We start from the raw sequence: 19,471 nt of genomic DNA, 5'->3' as shown, positions 1-19,471 counted from the left end.
CTTGACGCCAGCTCCAGGCACATGTCCAGGGTGAAGCGGGGGAAACCTGTGTGTGTCCAAGGGGCCTCCCCTTCCTGGGGGACCTGGTAAGGGAAAAAGAAAAGTCATTTTAAAAATAAACAGGCACCAAGGAGCACGAGGCACTGCCGGGAGCAGGCGGACAGCGCCTCAGACGGACAAGAACGGACGTGGGACGCGGCGGGAGCTGCGCGTGAGGCGGCCGCTGGGCGAAGGGGGCAGGTCGGAGGAGGCGGAGTGGGCCGGGGCCGGGGCCGGGGCCGGGGGCGGGCGCTGCCCCTCCGCCCGCCAGCTCTGGCGGCCCCGCAGAGGCGGCGGTGGCGGCGGCCATGGGGCGGCTCCTGCCCCGGCTGGGGCGCGGTGAGCGGGCGCGGGGCTGGGGCCCCACCTCGAGGCTTCCCGGGAAGTGGGACGCGGCGGTGTCGGGGCCGGTTTGCGTTGGCGGCGGCTGCACGACCTGCCCCCAGGCCCCTGCCCGGCCCGTCTCCAGGATCCTGGCAAGGCCGCGCTGGTCTCAGTCCTTCCCCAGACCCGGCTGTCCCCTGGGCGCGCGGGCACATCCGCTCGGGGGCAGGCGGCCTGTGCTGGGCCGAGCGCCTGATACCCCCCCCGCTGCCTGTGTTTCTGCAGGTGTCCTGTGGCAGCAGAGCAGGAAAAGCTCGTTCCCCTTGCGAGCCAAGATGCCCCCCTGCGACTTCTCGCCTGGAAACTACGAGGTAAGTCGCAGTGCCACCCCTGCCGGGCCTGCCCGTGCCGCTGGCAGTACTGTCCCGTTTGCTAGCTCCTCGCAGCGGTTCAGTGGCTCCAGAGGTTGCTCTCGGGGCTTGCTTGCAGCTGGCCTGTCCCAGGGAGCTGGCGGAGGGCAAGAGTTGAGCAGCCCCTCTGTGAAGTAGGGCACTGGTAAGCACCAGATCATCAAGGCTGCATCATGCGAGGAGAGATCTCGCACCTGCTCTGTGTGTGGCACCAGGTGCTGGGACTGGGAAGTGTGGAGTGTTTTGTAGCTGTAGGAAGACTAGGTTAAGGAAATGTGTTTCATTTGCAGTTGGGCTGTTGTCATCCCACAGAGGCTGAACTGGTTTCAGGCTACCAGGGGGCTGGACTCCGCTGGTATGAGGAGAGTTATGCCATCCTATGTCAGTAGTCCTCATCCCTTTTAGACTCAAGGCACCTGTTGTTAAACCCAAGACACACCCCTTGGAAAATGCCAACTCTTAATTTTTACTCATTTTTTGGCTACGGAAAGTTTTTTCCTGTTGCAAGCAACTCAGAAAGACCGCAGCAGGTCAGGATGGTTTTAGCGCTGTGAATTCCTATTTGAATCTCTAGCTTTATTTTGTGAATCATTTTCGTGGCACCCTTGACGGTATCTCTGTGGCAACCTGGATGAATATCACTGTCCTTTGTGCTAAGCTCATTCTGGGCAAGTGAAAGTTAGGATCAGATCCATAAAAGACCTGGTGTGTGGCACTGCTCTGTGGCAGCGTACCGAACCCTCAGACTCTTTGGGGAGCAGGGAGTCGGGGTCTGATTCCTGCTTCTGCATTTTGCATTATTTGGTGGGTTGAATGCATAAAGGTTTTTGGCATCAGGGCTCTACCCAGGTGCTATTATTTTGAAAGGAAAGAGTTGTGCCTAAGGGGGTTTCAGACTGTGCTTCTCAGTTTCACATAAGCACCTAACTCAGGGCTGGGTGCAGGTGCCAAGGTCTGAGAATTAGTCAATTTTTTGATCCTCCTCTCTTTCCTATTGGCTGTGTTCAGTTCCTCCACCCTCCAGCATGTTTTTTATTAATCCCCTCCCCAGGCATCCAACTTTCTGCAGTTGGTTAATTCTTTTTCTGGAGGCACCAGAAGGCAAGGGCAGCATAACACTGAAACTAGCTGCAGCAGTATTTAAAGTTACCAAGTTTAAGTCCCTTTGATCTGGACCTAAATTCCTAGAGAGGGAAAGTGGCACTGACCTGAGTTCTTACACAGGCTCACTCCTTGCTATACACAGTGGATAAAACATATGCAGTAAAAAGCATGACCTCAGTGTGGTGGTACTAAAGGTCCCTCATGTGAGAACAGCTTAACTTAAACTTATGTTTCTATTAACGTACTAAGCTGGTGCATATCACACAATGAGACCATAAATTCACATGCTTTTCTTACCCAAGCCATAGTAGTTCACCTGTTCTGTTGCCAACGGGTGTTGCACATTTGGATGGCAATTGTGACAGATGGTTTGTACATTAGCTGTTCAGCATGTTTGTTAAAAAAAAAAAAAAATCAACTACATCTTTCCAAATGGGTGCTTCTCTATCCTCTGTATAACAGAATATGAATCCATCTGATACCTTTTTTAATTGATGTGCTTTAATGATGAGATCAGTACAAAATAACAACCTTGTTCTGTATAATGGAATTGCAGAAGTTTATGGAGACTAGTTGTGTATCAGTGTTTATTTTAATATTTTAGTTAAGTGAACAAATTGTAATGTGTTGATGTGGCAATGCTGAAACCTTTAGAGAAAGGGAAAAGAATAATGATTTTTTTACAACATGCAGGCTTATCCCTATGACCATATGCTGAAGATCCGCAAACAAAATGTCTCTCCCTCACTGACAACATATTACAAGAAACCATTGCTACTACATCAGGGACATATGCAGTGGCTGTTTGATTATGAAGGAAAACGATACCTTGATCTCTTTGCTGGAATTGTGACTGTTAGTGTTGGTCACTGTCACCCGTAAGTGTGTTATCATTTGAGTTTCACTGGCTAATACAGAAATACACTGTTCTATTTTGTTCAGTGTGTAGCACCATATATCCAAAGGCAGAATATAGCTTTTTGTGCTTTGGCATTTCATTTCTATGTTTAAAACAATTGCGGTGATCCTTTGGAGAATGGGCTCATTCATTCCTTGATCTGGCAGTTTAGAAATTACCAAAATTTTAAGAATTAAAAATATGCTGGATTAATTACTCTGTGTGTGTTTTGATTACATGCAGGAAGGTAACCGCAGCTGCCCAAAAACAGCTTGGTCGTCTGTGGCACACAACCAACATCTACATGCATCCATCAATCCAGGAATACGCAGAGAAGCTGACGGCACTTCTCCCTGATCCACTTAAGGTACCTTAGTTCTAACAGGGTGGCTGGCTGCTAAGTATGGATGAAGAAAGATACGGTACATGAGACACAAAATAACACAGTGTCAAACTCTGAGCCTCATATCATATCCCCAGAAAGAGTATAAACCTTCAGCTGAAGAGAAAAAAATGACAATTCTCAAGACATGCTGAACTTTACTATGAACCTAGACTGGCACAAGTATAAGAGAGAGGTAGTTAGCTGTATTAGTCCTGAGTGAGGCAGGTGATGGGGTAGATCTGGACCTTACAGACTAAATCAGAGATGCATAAGAATATGCATAAGTTTATGTACCTCTGTTTAGTTAGTCTATAAGGTGCAAATCTACCCTGCCTTCTACATGTGGAAAATCCTGCATTGTCCATACTATGTAAAGTTCTACTTTTGAGTCATTTTTTCATTTCAGATTTCACCATACTGAGGCACTGCCAATTCAGAAACAGTCATAACTCTGAAAATACGTTTTCCCTTTTATTACAAGCATTGTGTAAAACTACTTGAACTCAGAATAATTGGTGTTGGGAGGAAGCATTTTAACTGCATTTGATTTTTGCACTTTACAGCATTCTATTTGTAGTTGGCTTCACCGACTATTTCCCTGTATAACCCATTAGACTCATGTAAAGAGAGCACACTGTCCTCTGTGCAACAATAGGCAGGGAAAAAGTTTAAAATCCTCTCAAAAGATGGCTAGGGCACTCAGGATCAGGAGTTATGTCTGAAACTACTTTAAATGTTTTTCTTTAAAGAAATTAGTTGCGGAGGGATAACATTTTGAAGCACCAGAGTAACTTATGCATTTTAGACTATTTAAAGTCAGTAGGATTTAAGCTCTCAAATTACATGCCTGGGTTTAAAAAAATTAACCAAGTTGCTTACATCTCTCATACAGGATGACTGAATGGTGTCCCCTTAAAACTTTAACCTCCCGTTGTCCAAACACTGCTTACCTTTTTTTTCTCCTCCTCTACCCTCCCTATTTGGTAACTAATCTCCAAGACTATTTACTATTACCTTTGCTGCTGTTGTGGTTCCATCTACCCTCGGCGTCTGAGGGCCTTGTCACATGTCACACTTAGGACATGTTAACTGCACTTAAAACATCAGCATCTGCATGTTCAAGCAGTAAGATATGCACTAAGTGCAATCGTATCATAGCAAAGTTAGGACTTTTCGTACAAGAAGTAACTCCAGATTGTATTAAGTAACATGTGTTCAGCTCTCGTTGGACCACTCCAGAGATACTACTAGCTATTTGTGGTCCTCACTCAGCTGTGACATCAGCCAGGAACCCCTCAGCTCCACCAAGCCTCTGTTGTTGATCCCAGCCCCAGCACTGCACCAGGGCCACTTCACGACCTGTTGCAGTGCTGGGGTGGGACTGACAATCAGCTGACGTAATAGCAGCAGAGTCTTGAACCAGCCCTGGTGCAGTACCTGACAATCCGTGAGCTGTGTGTATTAGAGATAGTAGTAAACATTACCATGCAACTGCTCAGAACTCAGCTTCTTGCATCCGTTCTAGGATCTTGCTCCGAGTGCTGTGAGATGTGTTTGAAATATGTATCTGTCTTGCATTGTATAAACAGAGGCATCAAATATTCCAAATTCTCTTTGCAGACAAAATGCAGGAGAAATTGATCTTTAAACAGCTGTGTTCGGTTTGATTGATTGGCCCTTGTAAAACAAAGTCAATATTTGATATGTTGAGATCAATATGAAATTTGTCCTTCCATAGGTGGTTTACCTGACCAACAGTGGGTCAGAAGCCAATGATTTGGCAATGTTCATGGCAAGGCTTTATACTCGTAACTTTGACATCATCTGTTTCAGGTAATCATAATACATTTTATGAATTCCATTTGCATAACCATGCACACAATGCAGGAAATAAAAGGGACTTTATTAACCCAGAATCTGTCATTGAACTATTTGAATTAATAAATGTAACTGCTAGTTTAGTTTAAAGACTTAATACCCATTGGTAGTTGAAGTGCAGCTTGTGTATTAGGACTGCTCCATGTACAAACCACTTGCCCATCTATAGCCTATACTTTCTGTTATTCTTTACGGCAGTGGTTCTCAACTTTTTTAGACTCAAGGCACCCCTCATCAGATTTAAGGCACTGCTCAACCTTTAATTTTCACTCATTTTTTTGGCTCCAGATGAATAATAGAGCAATTTTTCTGCTGCAGATAACTCAAAAAGACCACAACAGGGAAGAATGTTTCTAATAACCTGTTATTGTGCAATTAACTGAGACCATTTTCATGTGCAAAATCCTTATCACTATCACTTGCAGTGAGTGAAAGGGATTTTCCCAGGCTGCTTGTGGTGCACGAAGCGAACTTCATGGCCTTTTTGTGGTGAGCCTGCCCCTTGCTGCTGATTGGTTGAGGGGCCCTGATGGCCATGGCCCTCGCCATTGATTGGCATACAGGGCTGTCCAGTGTGCGGCCCCTGCCTCTCACCGCTGATTGGTTGAACCAAAAAAGCAATGCAAGCTGTTATTCCTTTTTCCTTCCTGGCAGCCTGTTTTGTGCACGTGTAGCTGTGCACATGGTGCAATGTTTTTGCTGCACAAGTAAAGCTGTGCTACAATTAGCATAACATGTGGAGCTGCCCTGGGTTCCTGTGTTTACCTTCTGAATCACATTTGCATGCCTAGCAGTGCCACCACTGCTTGGCATCCCATAGCACCCTTGAAGGGATCTCAAGGCATTCCCTGGCTGAGCATTGCTGCATTAAGGAGCGTGCTTATAATGTTTTAATCTTAAAAAAACTTAATATTTTTGGTCAGAGACTATACGGAAAATCTCAAGGTTTTGAGATCCACCGAATATAGTAATTCCTATGAATAAGCTGTAAATTGTGTATGAATAAAATATCACTCCAAACTGAGTGGAAATATCTGCTTGAGAGGGAAGAGGTGCCCAAGATTTAAAAAGCAGGGGTGTTTGTTGCCCAAGGTTCAGATACACAGGTACAGCTGTGTGAAGAAGCTCTCATAGCACCTGCCTATATTACCTCTGGTCAGTACGTCTAACCCAGGGGTGGGGAAAATGCGGCCCGTGGGCCAGATGTGGCCTGCCAGGCTATTCTATCTGACCTGCTCGGCTCTTAAAAATTTAGAAAGTTAATATTTATCTGCCTCTGGCTGCCTGTCATGCAGCCTTTGATGCCTTGCCAGAACTCAGTAAGCGGCCTTCCACCCGAATAATTGCCTGCCCCTGGTAACCTCTCACCAGAATGAACGCTTAGTTACAAATCCAGAGCTAATTGGCATTCAAGTCTGCCATAAACAAAGCAATAAATGGTGGAAGGATTGTTTTTTTGTATTGCATCCAGAAATGACCCCACTTCCTCCAGGTTGTCTGCTCTTTTCCTCTACCCAGAGAGCAGGGAGCAAGCTCTGTAGGAATGAGTGCAGCTGTTTCCACTTAAACCTCACGTGACATCCAAAGGAAATGAGTATGTGCTTTGTTCTGTTCCCACAGAGGAGGATACCATGGAGGCAGCCCTTACACGCAGGGTTTGACATCCATCGGATCTTATAAGCACGGTGTCGCCAACGGCTTTGGCTGCCCAACAGTGAGGTTTTTAATGTTTTATTTATGTCTTAGCTACTGAATAAGAGTGCTCGTTTGCCCAAATGTGATAAAATTTACTTAATGCCTTATGTTGTCAAAATACAGTTCAGATGTTAACTAATAAGGAGGATGTGCTAGGCCTGAGTCTGTTTGATCATTTGCCTAAGTACAGAGTGGACACATCTGCACATGCGGTAAACTGCGTGGTTGTTACACTACTGCACAGTAGATCATTGCTACCGCATAGTAGCAGCTAAAATAACCATGCAGTGATGGGACTGCAGTCATTCAGTACTTGCTTAAGTGGTGTTATTGTGCAGTCTTGTCATCGCATGGTTATTTTAGTTGCTATTATGCAGTAGCAACGATCTACTGTGCAGTAGTGTTGCCGTCACAGTTTGTGCCTGGTGACACTATGTTGCCATAGCAATGAGCTATGGCGATGTAGCATTATGTGTAGACGCATGCACATGCCCAGTGAGTGGGGAAAAATGCTACCAGATCAGAATGGAAGTGTTGTGTCTCCACTTTGCCCTAACTTTGCCTGCGTATAAAAGCTGCAAGAGGGGTAGGGCACTAGCACATTGGGCCCCAAGCCCAGGTTTTCAAGTTTATTAAGACTTCTGATAAAAATGATATAAAACAACCTCTTGAGGATTTCCCTCTGGATTGAAAATGCAGTAAACATGTATAGTAGCCCCTGCTCATATCTCTTTGCCCTGATGGCAGAAATGGCTAATGAAGACTGTTGACAGCTGGGGTTGGCTAATTTAATCTACACTAGGGACCATCCTAGGTGCAAAATTGGCCCCAAGAAGACTTCTTTGGGATCTATTCCCCCCCCTGGACCTCTCAGTTCTTTGTTGCATCCATTTCTCAGACTGCAGCTGAGCTTCAGCCCAGAATTTAAATGACTCTGCTGATGCCATTATTAGGATTAAAAGTAGAAATCAAGTTTTTGGCCTATTATCAGTCCACTGGACTGCACTGCCTCCCTGCAATATGCTGTCCTATATCTAGTTTTGAATGCCTGGAATTCATAGAATCGGAGAGTAATAGAAAAGATGGGCCAGAAGGGACCTCAGGAGGGTGGCTAGACCCTGTCTAAACCATCCCAGACAAGTGGTTGCTAACCTATTCCTAAAACTCCACAATCTACCCTGTTGCATGACTATAAGGCACATAGCCCAAGGACAGCGAGACCACCCTAACCTCCCACAAAAGCAGGGGAACAAGGGCACTGTCAGTGTCCTGCCACTGCAAGGTTGTATGGACAAATTTGAAAGGTCAGTTTTGGGCCACCGTAATTGATTAATAAAATCAGTGAGCTGACTATCCCCACACTAATCGCTGGAGGACAGAATGATTTTAATTTCAAAGACTTGGATTCCTAGTCTTGTGCACTGCCTTCCTTCTGAGGTTGCAGACCCTCGCAAAAGTACATTTTACAAGTTGTTTTCAGACTGGTCAGTTGAATTGGATCTCCCATTTGACACAGCAGATTTTTAATTTTCTGTATCAAAATTTCTTTCAAACAAAACCACATTATTGAAATAACTGTTTTAATGTGTTTTAGGATTATTGCTTAAAGTCTTTCATTGAACAATAGTTCTGTTCTCAGTACTGACTTTTTTTGAAGGTCTGCAGCTATTTCTGTTCTTCTCCACAGACAATGTTACCAGATGTTTTCCGTGGTCCCTGGGGAGGAAGCCATTGCCGAGATTCTCCAGTGCAAACTGTCCGGAAATGCAGATGTTCTGGAGGTTTGTTGATGGCAAGGAATGTGGTTGCTATTAGGTGCAAAAGGAAAGATGGGACAGGAGAAGCCGAAACAACATCACCCAGGGACGCCCCTCCCTGCCAAGGCAGCATCCATCACACCAAGCTAGCTTTACTCTGGCTTTCTCTCTGCTTCAGGAAGTGGGCTGGAGAGCATGGTAGGCAGTGCCTACTCCATGGCCTGGTGATTAGCACGTTTTGCTGGAAAGCAAGAAATACAGTTCAGTTCTCTTCTGGACAAGGAGCCTAGAACCTAGGTCTTTTGTTCCTTGGGCTGGTGCCCTACCCAGTAAACTATAAGTGGAGAAGACATCCTTTTTTTTTCTGCACCCTCCCCCTGTTGTGGTTTTTCCGTGGCTGACACTTTAGGACTTACCTGATGCTATGCACGTACTGAGGCAATTCTGTTTTCTGCCACTCCCTACGCTGGGGTGCTCAACCTGCAGTCCAGGGCATCTTGGAATCTGGCCTGTGGGACTCCCCAAGGGTCAGGAAATTTGGTGGCCAAGGAGAAGCAGTGGCAGTTAATACTGCCATCCCTCCCTGCTGCCAAAATCCCAAGTCCTGTGTGACGGGTTGGAGCTGGGCCATGATTTCCCCCCAAAACTGCATAGCCAGATCAGGGCCAGGCCACGCTCTCTTCCTTCTGCCCAGCCAAGCTGGGGCCACATCATGCCCCCTTTTTTCTATGGGGCCAGGCCATGCCCTCTCCCTCTGCACAGCTGGTTTGGGGGCAGGTCACCCTTCTGCCTGTGGAGCTATGCCATACCCCCTTTCCTTCCACCTGGCTAGGTTGGGGCTAGGTGATGTGCCCTTCCTCCCACAGGGACAGGCCATACCCCCTATCCCTGTGAGGCTGAATTGGTGCCAGATTCAGTTCACTGGCCAGATCCAGCCTGTGGATGGACTGGGCCCTGCCTATGCAGCTTGCTGGACAAAAAAGTTGATCACCACTGACCTACATAGCTGCCTACTGAGCATGCTCAGAAGAGAAGCGTGGGGCAAGAGTGACTGCGTACTGTAACCTACATGCAAGTGCTAAAAATTGCAGTTATGAAGCCACATATATGCCCTCTAGGGCAGGGGTTTCAAAGATACAGCCTGTGGGCTGAATCCAGCCTGTAGTGCCCTGTCATCCAGCCCGTGGTGCTTGCTGTGGGTTTTGGAATAGACCCACATGTGGTGCACACTGGGCTGGGTTGGGATGCATTCTGCACAAAGCACCCACACCAGGCCTGGCCAGGCCGAGCACTGCACATGGGGCCAGTTTGCAAGCCTGATGCAGCCTGCCGGGCTGGTCCTGCACCATTCACTGTGGACCAGCCCCGTGCCATTCATCTGGCTCAAGGGGCCTGATGAGCTTGACACCAGTGCTCTAAGGTACAGACAGATCTAACAATGGTATCAACAGCAAAGGATGCCATAGGAGCTGTTAGGTTGGAACTGGTTCACCTGCTTGATTCTCTAGTGATAGAAGTGTAGCAAAACCTCTTAGACTTTACCTTGCTTCATTTAGGGTCCAAGTTACAATGATTAACCTAATTTGCACGTTAGGCTCATGCAGCCGTAACAGATAAAGCATAACAGCAACTGTATGTTCCAAAGCAGCAGTTCCCCTGCTCCTTTTAAAGTAGGTAAATGTACATTTATCCATATTCTTAGGCACATGAAAGGGGAGTAGACTTTGGCCATCAGTTTGCTTTGAGTGTTTGATGGAGTGTTATGAGTACTTTGTTTTATGTTAACCTGGGACACCTCCTTCCTCCAAAAGGCTGGCTTTATGACCCAGACAGCATACTTAGGAAATGCAAAACAATTTATTAACTTCTGATAATTCACCTTCAATCTAGGAATGTTAAAAATACCTAAAAGCATGTTCTTATGTACATCCATGTAATGTCAGATTATTAATCTATGTGTCTGTCATTTCCAGTACACCATTCTTGTGTTCCTGCCACACAGGTCATTGTCATGCAAACAACCAGTACATTGAACAGTTCAAAGACACTCTGAATACTTGTGTGCCTAAAGGAATCGCTGGATTTATTGCCGAGCCAATCCAAGTAGGTTACTTACTACGTTCCATTCTATTTGTAACAGCACAGTACTATATAGCACAAAGTACTCAAAAACAATGTGGTTGGTGGGGTCCGAATGTGAATACCTACCAAAAACTGAGCCTTAGTATGCTCTGAACCACCTCACTCATTCAGAAGTGAGGCTGCAAAAGTGCAAATGGCTTAACTTACTGCCTACAAGACACCTCATATGGCAAATTGAAGGTGGTTGGCTGAGCTATGGTTTTGAGGAGGTCGTTGGCACCTAGATAGTAGACTTAAATGACCAAGCACCTAGAGGAAGATCTAGGCCAGCATTGCCTCCAAATGATGCAGCAAGCTGGCTGTATTTGCCTTGGGGCCATGTACACTAAAAGTCTCTGAGGCATAAGTCTTGTGGGCTCATTAGCTTGAGAAGATTGACCCCATTGTCTGTCTCCTTTTTGCTGCCTCGTCTCTGTGTACATGTGCGTTATTCTTAGGCTGTTTAGATGGGTAGTAAATTTTGGGGTTCACAAGACAGCTGCTCCCTCCATTTCAGCAATGCTTCTAAAGTCTAAGCTAAGCCACCGCAGAATTCTCCAGATAACTTACTGACCACATTTTATTCTTAGATTTCTCTGTCTTATCTGAATGTTACTAGGTTTTAGGTTTGAAATAACGATCCTATCTCTGTTGCTGAAAACAATGTGTTTACGTATTTTTTGATAGGGTGTTAACGGAGCTGTTCAGTATCCTAAAAGTTTCCTAAAGGAAGCCTTTCAGTTAGTGCGAGAGAGAGGAGGCGTCTGTATTGTGGATGAAGTAAGTGTCTGTAGCTGCAAAAGTTCTTGGGAGTTTTGGATAATTCTGCAAGGCCATTAGCCAGGCAAAGGCAAATACTAGATCAGTTGAAGGCCTGGAAGCAGTCTAAATCAGTGAAAGCCAACCTTTTTGGCAGGCACGCCACCTTAGCCCCACACCCTCCCCAAGTGCTACTCCCATCCTCTTGAACTGCTGCTCTCCATTCTGATGCCCTGTGCTCCCTGCTCAATATGCTGCTCTGTTTGTTGTTTTCTTCTCTGTCTGCCATCGTGCTGCCTGTCTCCTCCCTAATCTGCCAGGTATGACGCAAAGTGGTCATATGCTGCAGATTGACCACCCCACTCTAAAGTAAATCTAGAGCAGGGGTTGGCAACACTTTTGGGAAGGGCACCAAAAACACCTGCAACCTCAATTTGTAAGATGGTGTGCCGAGGCGGATGGCAGGGGAGCTGCGAGGGGCCTGATCTTTGTTGTGGCAGTGCAGCCCTGGCCCCTTCTCCACCATTTCGCCCCAAGGCACGCATGCCAAGCAAAATGCCTTTGAGTACCATGCCCTGGCACCCGTGCCAGGGGTTGCCTACCCTGATCTAGAGTTTAGCAGCCTGAGCAGAGTGCAGCATTCCTAGCACAAGAGCCTCTGCAAGTCAAAGCTGCCACACATTATCCCCTAACTTTCTCAGTACTGTGTTTCCTCATTTGTACTAAGCTGACAATTTCTGTTGCAAATTCATTGGATCTTATTCCCTGCTTGTATAAATGGGTGGTATTCCTTTGACTTCAACAGAGTTTTATTTCATCAGCAGAAAACATATTTAAATACTCCTACCAGTACTCATCTGAGGTCAGGTTTGGACTAGGAAGAGTTGTTTTACAATTTTATATATTTCATTGAAGTATAGACAAAACCAGTGCTTGCAGAGGAACTCTTGAGGAGACTCTATCCCAAACCACCAGCAGATACCCTTTTAAATATAATTTTCTTAGTAAGACAGTTTGAGTTAATAGAAATGAACCATTAGAAAAACAGGGAGGCAAGCTGGAAGTGAGTAAGAGAGACTGTGATGGATGGATGCTAAATATGCTGGCATAGTAAAATCCTGGTACAATTAGTGCAGTGACCCCTGGAGCTGCTTCTGAAAGCTAAGCATATGCAAGTCCCTGTGACTTCAGCCTACGTAGATCTGCCTTAGGATAAACACTGTAAGCTCTTTCATATGAGAGAGCCTTTATACAGTTTTATGTAATAGAATTTATATGACTGGTTTTTAGGCTTAAAATCTGCACCTACAGAAAAGTCACAGGAACAAACCCTCCAGATTGTGTGCTAGGCCACTTTTCATTTGTAGCAGGTACAGTGTTTCTGTAAAGATAATGCATAATTAGTAACACAGCTGTCAACAAAACTGTGTGTGGAAAACGTTTTGTACTGAAGTCAGCATTTGTTAAAGGTAAAATAATCTGTGTAAAGCTAGTTGAAGAAGAATCCTGCTCAAATAAATGAAGTTGGCATTTAGATATTATGGTTACAAAGCAATACGATAGGCAAGAACAGAAAGGCTCATAAATAGTACAAGCATTAAATAACTCTTGAAAAACAACGTGTAAGCAAATGTTTGTGTATTTGCTCTTGCAAGGTACAGACAGGCTTTGGACGCACTGGCAGCCATTTCTGGGGATTTCAGACACATGATGTAGTTCCTGACATCGTTACCATGGCAAAAGGAATTGGTAATGGCTTTCCAATGGCTGCTGTTGTAACAACAAGAGGTACAAATATTTCTTATTTTAAGACATGTGGTAATTTGAATATGAAATATACCGTATACTCGTCCAATGACTATGGAATCAATCATCTCAGCAAGTGCATTTTAGAAATGAGATACAGATATATTCAGTCTCAAAACAGGCTTTGGACATAGACAAGTCTGAAGCTCGCTTCTCAGAGGTGCATGGAGATAATAAAATTCACAGTCTGCTCAGCCACATAGTGATCAGAGTAAAACCCACAGGCATCAGTGGAATAACTAAGGTCATTGTAGAACTGGTAAGAGACCCCAAAACTCCTGCCTGAATTCACCTGCCTACTGAATAGATGCACTTCTGTTATACAAGATAGTATTCGGACAGCTGCTTAACTGCTGACTAGTCAGTACCCATGACCCAGTGTGTTTAGCCCAGATCCATATCAGCTCCGTTGGTGCTTTTGTTTTAGGCTTCAGCATGCCTAAAAAGCTTTGCACCAGGAGCTAATCCAGAAGGGCAGGGTGATGTTCCCAGGATCAGCATGTGGTGCAGTGTGCCATCCTGAGCACCCAGGGTTAACAAGCAGGAGATACCTAGGCCGAAGGGGAAGTGTGTATTTGAACTCCTGTCCCTCCTTAGAACTAGATGCCTTCATCGTCTTTCGATCCAGGCCATGTTTTATTTGATAGCAGGTGTTCAGCTAGTGCCTACTTCTGCATAGTAGCTTAGTATAGCAGTACTCAACCTTCAGCCTGCAGGCAAGATCTGGCCTGCAAATCTGTCTCTCATGCAGAAATTCTGCAGTGGTGGAGTTGTGGCAATTAGTGCTGCCACTACTTCTCCCACCACCAAATTTCTAAGCCCTATGACCAGAAGTCATGGCACCACGCACTAGATCAAGCTGGCTTGCAGACATGAGGACAGTGTGGCAGGTCTGATCCAATGTGTGCAGAGCCACATGCTGGATTGTGCTCCCACTGGTTCAGGTCCACAAACCAATCCTATGCACCAGCTCTGGCCCATGGACTGACTGTGCACTACCCTCCATCCAGCCTGAAATGGTGAGCACTACTAACCTAATGGGAGAGCTGGGTGCTAGCCCATCCAGGGCCTGACAGGATGCAGCAGTGCCCTACTGAGCCTGCCACTTCCTGGGTGAATGCTCTTATCACTAGAAAAGATGGACCTTCCCCCAGCAAATTGTTGCAGCAATTTGTACTGAATTCAGCACCATCAGTGAGCATTAGGAGTTGTCAGAGCCCAGCTAACAGCGTGGGGTGTGGTCTGGGCAGGCTCCCAGCTCCATTCTGGGTCCAGCAGGAGTTGGATGTCTCTGTTCTCAGACTGAGGCATTTCTTTTGGGGCAGCTGCAATAGGGACATTCCTGATTGCTTTCCCTGGTAAGGGCACCTCAATTCTACTTCACTCCTATGTAAGCTCTAATTTATCTGGTACTTAACATCTACTGAAAATAGCAGAGAATCTATAACTCATCAAACTTCTTCACCTCTAAACCTCACTGCCCATTTTCTGAAATTTTTGCCCTATATTTTCAAACGGTTGCTGAGAATCTAACACCTTCTTCTCCTTTTGCCTGCAGTTAAATAGAAAGAATGAGGCATGAGATTTATTGCTGTTTCAGTTGTAAACTAGAGCTGATGAATACTAGAAACAGGCAGGCAATGGTGAGGGAGGAAATCAATGAATGTGCTTTTTCTTTTAGAGATTGCAAACTCCTTGGCTCAAAACCTTCACTTTAATACATTTGGAGGAAACCCTGTGGCATGTGTAGTTGGATCTGCAGTGCTTGATGTAAGAATGTTACAGTGATATGTTCCAAGTGCCTTATGCTGTTTGCAAAATGCTATGGCAGAGACTGCAGCAAGACTCCTTTATGCTGCTGGGACTTTCAGTAGTTACACAAGGGGGGAAATGTAAATATTAATTTAAGACCACAAACATTAATTTTTCTGATTGATTGTCCCATTATTGAATTTGATCTTTACTCTAGTGCTGTAGCAGGGCTAAGATTTTGTCTTGCAATACCGTGCATCCCTAACACCTTCAGCCTTCCCGAAGCCTCATTTCAAAACTACTTAATGTCTGTCTGCTGTATCACCAGGGTTGCCAAATGCAGTCCCTTATTACTCCCTTCTTTAATAGAAGCTCCTTTCCCTAGAATGGACTGTGTCCTTCTGACTCACTAGTGAAGCAGCAGTATCCGCTTGAAAAACTAGAATAGCCAGACTGTCAACAGCTTTGTTTACCAGCTGGAGTGAGTGTTACAGAGGGGTGTCCCAGATCATCTTGTGTGCTTAGCTAAGTTTCTCAAAACTTGAGCTAGATTAACAAACTATGAATAAAAAAAAATACCAGTTTTGGCATCTCTAGCTGCAAGATTTCTCCCTCCTCTCCCCCCCCCCCCCGCATCTGTTTCATAAAGCAAATTTTCAATGTATAAAGTGGTTGATGTATGTCAATAATTAAATACAGTTATAGTTTGTGTTAGCAGCTGGGGAAGCTAGAAATAAGACAAATTCATTTTAATTCACTCTTACTATTAAAGATTTCTGTATATACTTTAAATGTAAGTGCTTGCCAGGAAGCTTTAGAAAGCAGAATAGACTTATGCTGTAAATGCATACATAGCTTGATGTTGATATGACATGAGAAAGGAGAGTTGAACTGTACTAGAAGACTTACAATGATTAAAATTCACATATAAAGCTCACACTGACTGTCTTAGGCAAATAAATAATGGGGAAAAAAGCAGCAGTGTACGTTTGACAAGTGCAGATTGCCATTCCAGTATTTTCTAAAATACTAGTGGAGGTAAAACTTTGCATTATTAGCCTGCTGTGTCTTTGCTAAGGGAAATAGAGATGGCTGTTACCCATTTTGTGCAGGGCAATCCAATTTTAGATTTAATCCTTTTTCTTCAATCTGGATGTCTGTCATTTCTAACCAGGCCATTTTAGAAGATGGTCTACAAAAGAACAGTGAAGAAGTGGGGACTTACATGCTGTTTGAGTTAGCCAAAGTGCGGGATAAGTTTGAGATCGTTGGAGACGTCCGCGGCAAAGGGCTTATGATTGGAATAGAAATGGTGAAGGACAAGGTCAGTAAGAACAAGGCTCATGTCCTGTGATTTACAACAGTGCTAAAGCTCTACCTTCATGGGCCACGTGGCCACAAGAGACTGTTCCTCTTAAAAAGAATCCATAGAACAGGTGACGTTACACTTACTATAAGTGAGTTAGAAGATTCAAAGTCCCAAAATGGTTCACTGATTTTTAATATGCAGCAAAACAGCACTTGTCTGTTTGTTTGAAATTGGGTAATTGCATCCTGAAAGATAGACAAGTAAGCTTTTCACTGGGGTTGGTCAATGCAACACTTGTGCCTCACGGATTTAATCTACTCAAATAACTTAAAAGCTAAATGGTCTCTCTTCACAGGATGGTCGTCAGCCTCTTCCCATTGAAGAGATAGGTCAGATCTGGGAAGACTGCAAAGACATGGGAGTATTGATTGGCAAAGGAGGAATTTATGGTCAGGTACAGGAGCCTCTAATGTACAACTGGAGAGCTTAAAGTTATGATATAGTCTAAGTCATGCTATAGTCCATGTGGGAGTAGCAGCAGGTAGCATTAGGCTTTACCGAGTGGAATTGCAAGTACAGGAATGATTTAGGATTGGACCCAAAACATTGGAAGCTGAGCATTGCAGTGTTTAAACTTTAGCAACCACCTCCCAGTCAGACTCCTGAACCCTGACTTAGACTGGGACAGGAACCAAAATAATTAGCCCACTGAGTCCTCCAGCAGGAAACTGCTGAGAAGCATGTCATGAATCCTATATTTCCCTAGGGCTTATGTGCCTTATTCGGCACTTCACTGCACTTGGCCTAGGCACCTTTAGAAAAATGGAGCCAGGGTCACTTTTTTCCAAATGATAGATGTGCTGTTGCTATTACTCCTATTAACCCAGTGGTTAGGAATATTTATGTAGGTTGTGGGAGATCCAAGTTCAATTCTTCCTTAGGCTGTTGAGACTCAAATCCACCTCCCAGAGAGTGCCCTAAATACCACGCTAAGGTATTAGTGAGGCACTGGTGCCACAATATTTTCCGGTCAAGCCCAGCATTTGTACTCCAGTCAGGCTACGACACTGAATTGCTCAGGAGACTTCAGCGCAGATTCAGTTTGGGATGTGGTACAAATTGATGTTGGCTGCTTATAGAGGGGGGAGCACCTTGAGATATAAACTTCATTTTCTGCTGTTTAGCTGCATCTCAGAACACTTCAGAATAGAAACAGGAACTTCTACTAAACTCATGTTATACAATCCGTTTCCCCCATTAGACCAAATACATTTTGCATTAACCACCATACCCATTTTGTGCCTGTACTCTTAAATCAGCCTTAAAAGTGAAAGACTAAATGAAATAAATTAATTTTGCATGTCATTCAAGCTACCCTTAGGCCTGAATGGATATTATTATTACTGGTAATCTGTAAGAAGACTGGCATGTTACTTACTCCTGATTATATTGGGATGCAGGGGTAGTTTTACTGGGTGACTGTGCATCAAATGTTCATCAAACCTGTCTCTCTTCAGACCTTCAGAATTAAACCACCAATGTGCATCACTAAAAAAGATGCAGACTTTGCATTGGAAGTATTTCATGCTGCACTAATGAGACACATGGAAAGAAAAGCTGCAACATAGACCCTAAACAGTTCCCTTGCCTCAGATGAAGCTCAAATATTTAGTGCGCACATAATCAATACTCTGGAATCGTCCTCCAACTATAATGCAATCTGCAGGAAAGTCATTGGATGAAGAAAATCAGACCTTATTTCACTGAGCACTTTGTGAATTTAAATGATTTTGGAAGATTCCTTAATTTGGTGGCTAAACAAGACCTCACTCTTACTCTAATGTCCTGTATCACAAGAGCAGTTTTGCCTATTGTGAACACACAAAGCCAAATGAGTTATTAATTAGTGCCTTCCCAGTCAACTGGGAGTAGAGTACCTGCAAGACCTAATCTCCCATGCCATCTTTGGCAGCAAACCACTGACAATTCATACTATCAGTACTGGGCAGGAAGCCCTCAGGCAGAGCCTATCTGTAGTTAACAGTGCTGGCTGTCAAGCATCTTAAAATTTAAAGTTCTAGCTGTGGCGATTCCCCTTCCAATCCTGGCAACTCAGCTCGGAAGGAGCTGATGGAATTCTGGCTGTAACGTTGATCGACTCGAAGTTGACATGCAGAGATTTACTTTCCACAGTGACATTGCTGAGTAACTAATGACTTCATTGAATTTTAAGCTCTCTTGCTTTTAGACAGACTTCCTTTAGTAGATTTTAGCATTAAAATTTTGTTCCTAGAACACACGTGCTTCTACACCAGCGATCTAAAAGTGATTACCCTTCCATTTCAATGGAAAGCTCCAATGTTTGGCTGTGTGGCTGCAAAGTGAAGAAATGGTAACAAGTCCTTATTTTCCCATTCAAGGAGACAAGATATGCTCAGCGTGGTAAGGCAGCATCACGCAACAAACCATTTAACTCCTATAATGATACTTATCAAGAGCCTAATTTTCCTTTATGTAGTAGGAAATAGCTGTAGCAGTGAAACAGAGGCAGAACAGAGTGTACTCAAGTTCTACCGCGAGCCTTTGCTATTGGGCTGCAGGGTGCAGAGTTTCTGTGAAACCCTCTGAGAAGATGAAGCTCTTGCCAAGTAGCCACATAAGATGACACCTACCTCAGAACTTGCCCCTGAACGCTCTCTCCCACGGCCATCTTCCCTCTACTCTCACTGGCAGCGAGAGTTGTGTCGGCACCCCTGCTTCACTTAGCCAGGACAACCATCCACAGCTGGTGAAACAAAGTGCTGTGCTCCCCTGTACAAACATGGTTAAGGAGTTCAATAGTGTTTGCCATGGGGTACCTATTGCAAGACTTCTACTAAACATCTTGCCTACTGCCCAAGGATGCTGCGTTTGCAAGTTACACTTTCCAAATGTTAGTCCTCACACAAAAATTGCTTTTTGGTCCAATAAAGGCATCATACTGACCTTGTGTGTTGCATTTCTTTGTAATTCTGCCTTTTATAGTTTAGAGATGAACTAGCCATAAAGAGAAGTTGGGTCTTTTCCCACAAGCAGCTCTTTAATTTATATTTCAAGGCAAATAAAGGCGCACAGCAAGATTTGAACTGTACCAAGATACAGGCCAGTTTGCACTTTCTAATATTTGTAGAGTGGTCTAAAAGAAGCAGATAATTAAAGAGAGTTCATTTGCTTCCCATCTCATCGTATTCATGA

At 44.6% G+C, this 19,471-nt stretch overlaps 1 protein-coding gene across 4 annotated transcripts; it reads left to right on the top strand.

Annotated features, from left to right (window-relative positions):
- Window positions 1-195: 195 nt before the first annotated feature.
- On the top strand, window positions 196-19,222 carry AGXT2 (alanine--glyoxylate aminotransferase 2). 4 transcript variants are annotated; one of them, XM_090037924.1, is made up of 14 exons: window positions 196-240; window positions 649-734; window positions 2,571-2,755; window positions 3,019-3,142; window positions 4,899-4,993; window positions 6,659-6,752; window positions 8,421-8,514; window positions 10,493-10,593; window positions 11,299-11,391; window positions 13,026-13,158; window positions 14,858-14,946; window positions 16,103-16,252; window positions 16,593-16,691; window positions 17,755-19,222. In XM_090037924.1, the coding sequence occupies exons 2-14, from the start codon at window positions 699-701 to the stop codon at window positions 17,863-17,865; spliced, it is 1,404 nt and encodes a 467-aa protein (XP_089894050.1). In that variant the 5' UTR covers window positions 196-240; window positions 649-698; the 3' UTR covers window positions 17,866-19,222. The 4 variants fall into 4 exon arrangements, 3 of the variants coding, with proteins under 3 accessions (XP_089894050.1, XP_089894049.1, XP_089894048.1); XM_090037923.1 differs by lacking the exon at window positions 196-240 and adding an exon at window positions 246-378; XM_090037922.1 differs by lacking the exon at window positions 196-240 and having other exon boundaries at window positions 282-734.
- Window positions 19,223-19,471: the final 249 nt, after the last annotated feature.

The sequence above is a fragment of the Crocodylus siamensis genome, chromosome 3, assembly GCF_052110815.1.
Source record: "Crocodylus siamensis isolate JL-2025a chromosome 3, ASM5211081v1, whole genome shotgun sequence".
Classification (NCBI taxonomy): Eukaryota; Metazoa; Chordata; order Crocodylia; family Crocodylidae; genus Crocodylus; species Crocodylus siamensis.
The sequence above is the reverse complement of the archived record's forward strand: the minus strand, read 5'-3'. Positions and strand labels throughout refer to the sequence as shown.

What these genes read in the sequence shown, in the direction of transcription:
- AGXT2 (XM_090037922.1), top strand. Translation starts at nt 348, where the DNA reads ATGGGGCGGCTCCTGCCCCGGCTGGGGCGCGGTGAGCGGGCGCGGGGC. An exon ending in TTCTCCCTGATCCACTTAAG is followed by an intron (nt 3,143 to 4,898) that starts GTACCTTAGTTC and finishes GTCCTTCCATAG; the next exon opens with GTGGTTTACCTGACCAACAG. An exon ending in TTTGACATCATCTGTTTCAG is followed by an intron (nt 4,994 to 6,658) that starts GTAATCATAATA and finishes CTGTTCCCACAG; the next exon opens with AGGAGGATACCATGGAGGCA.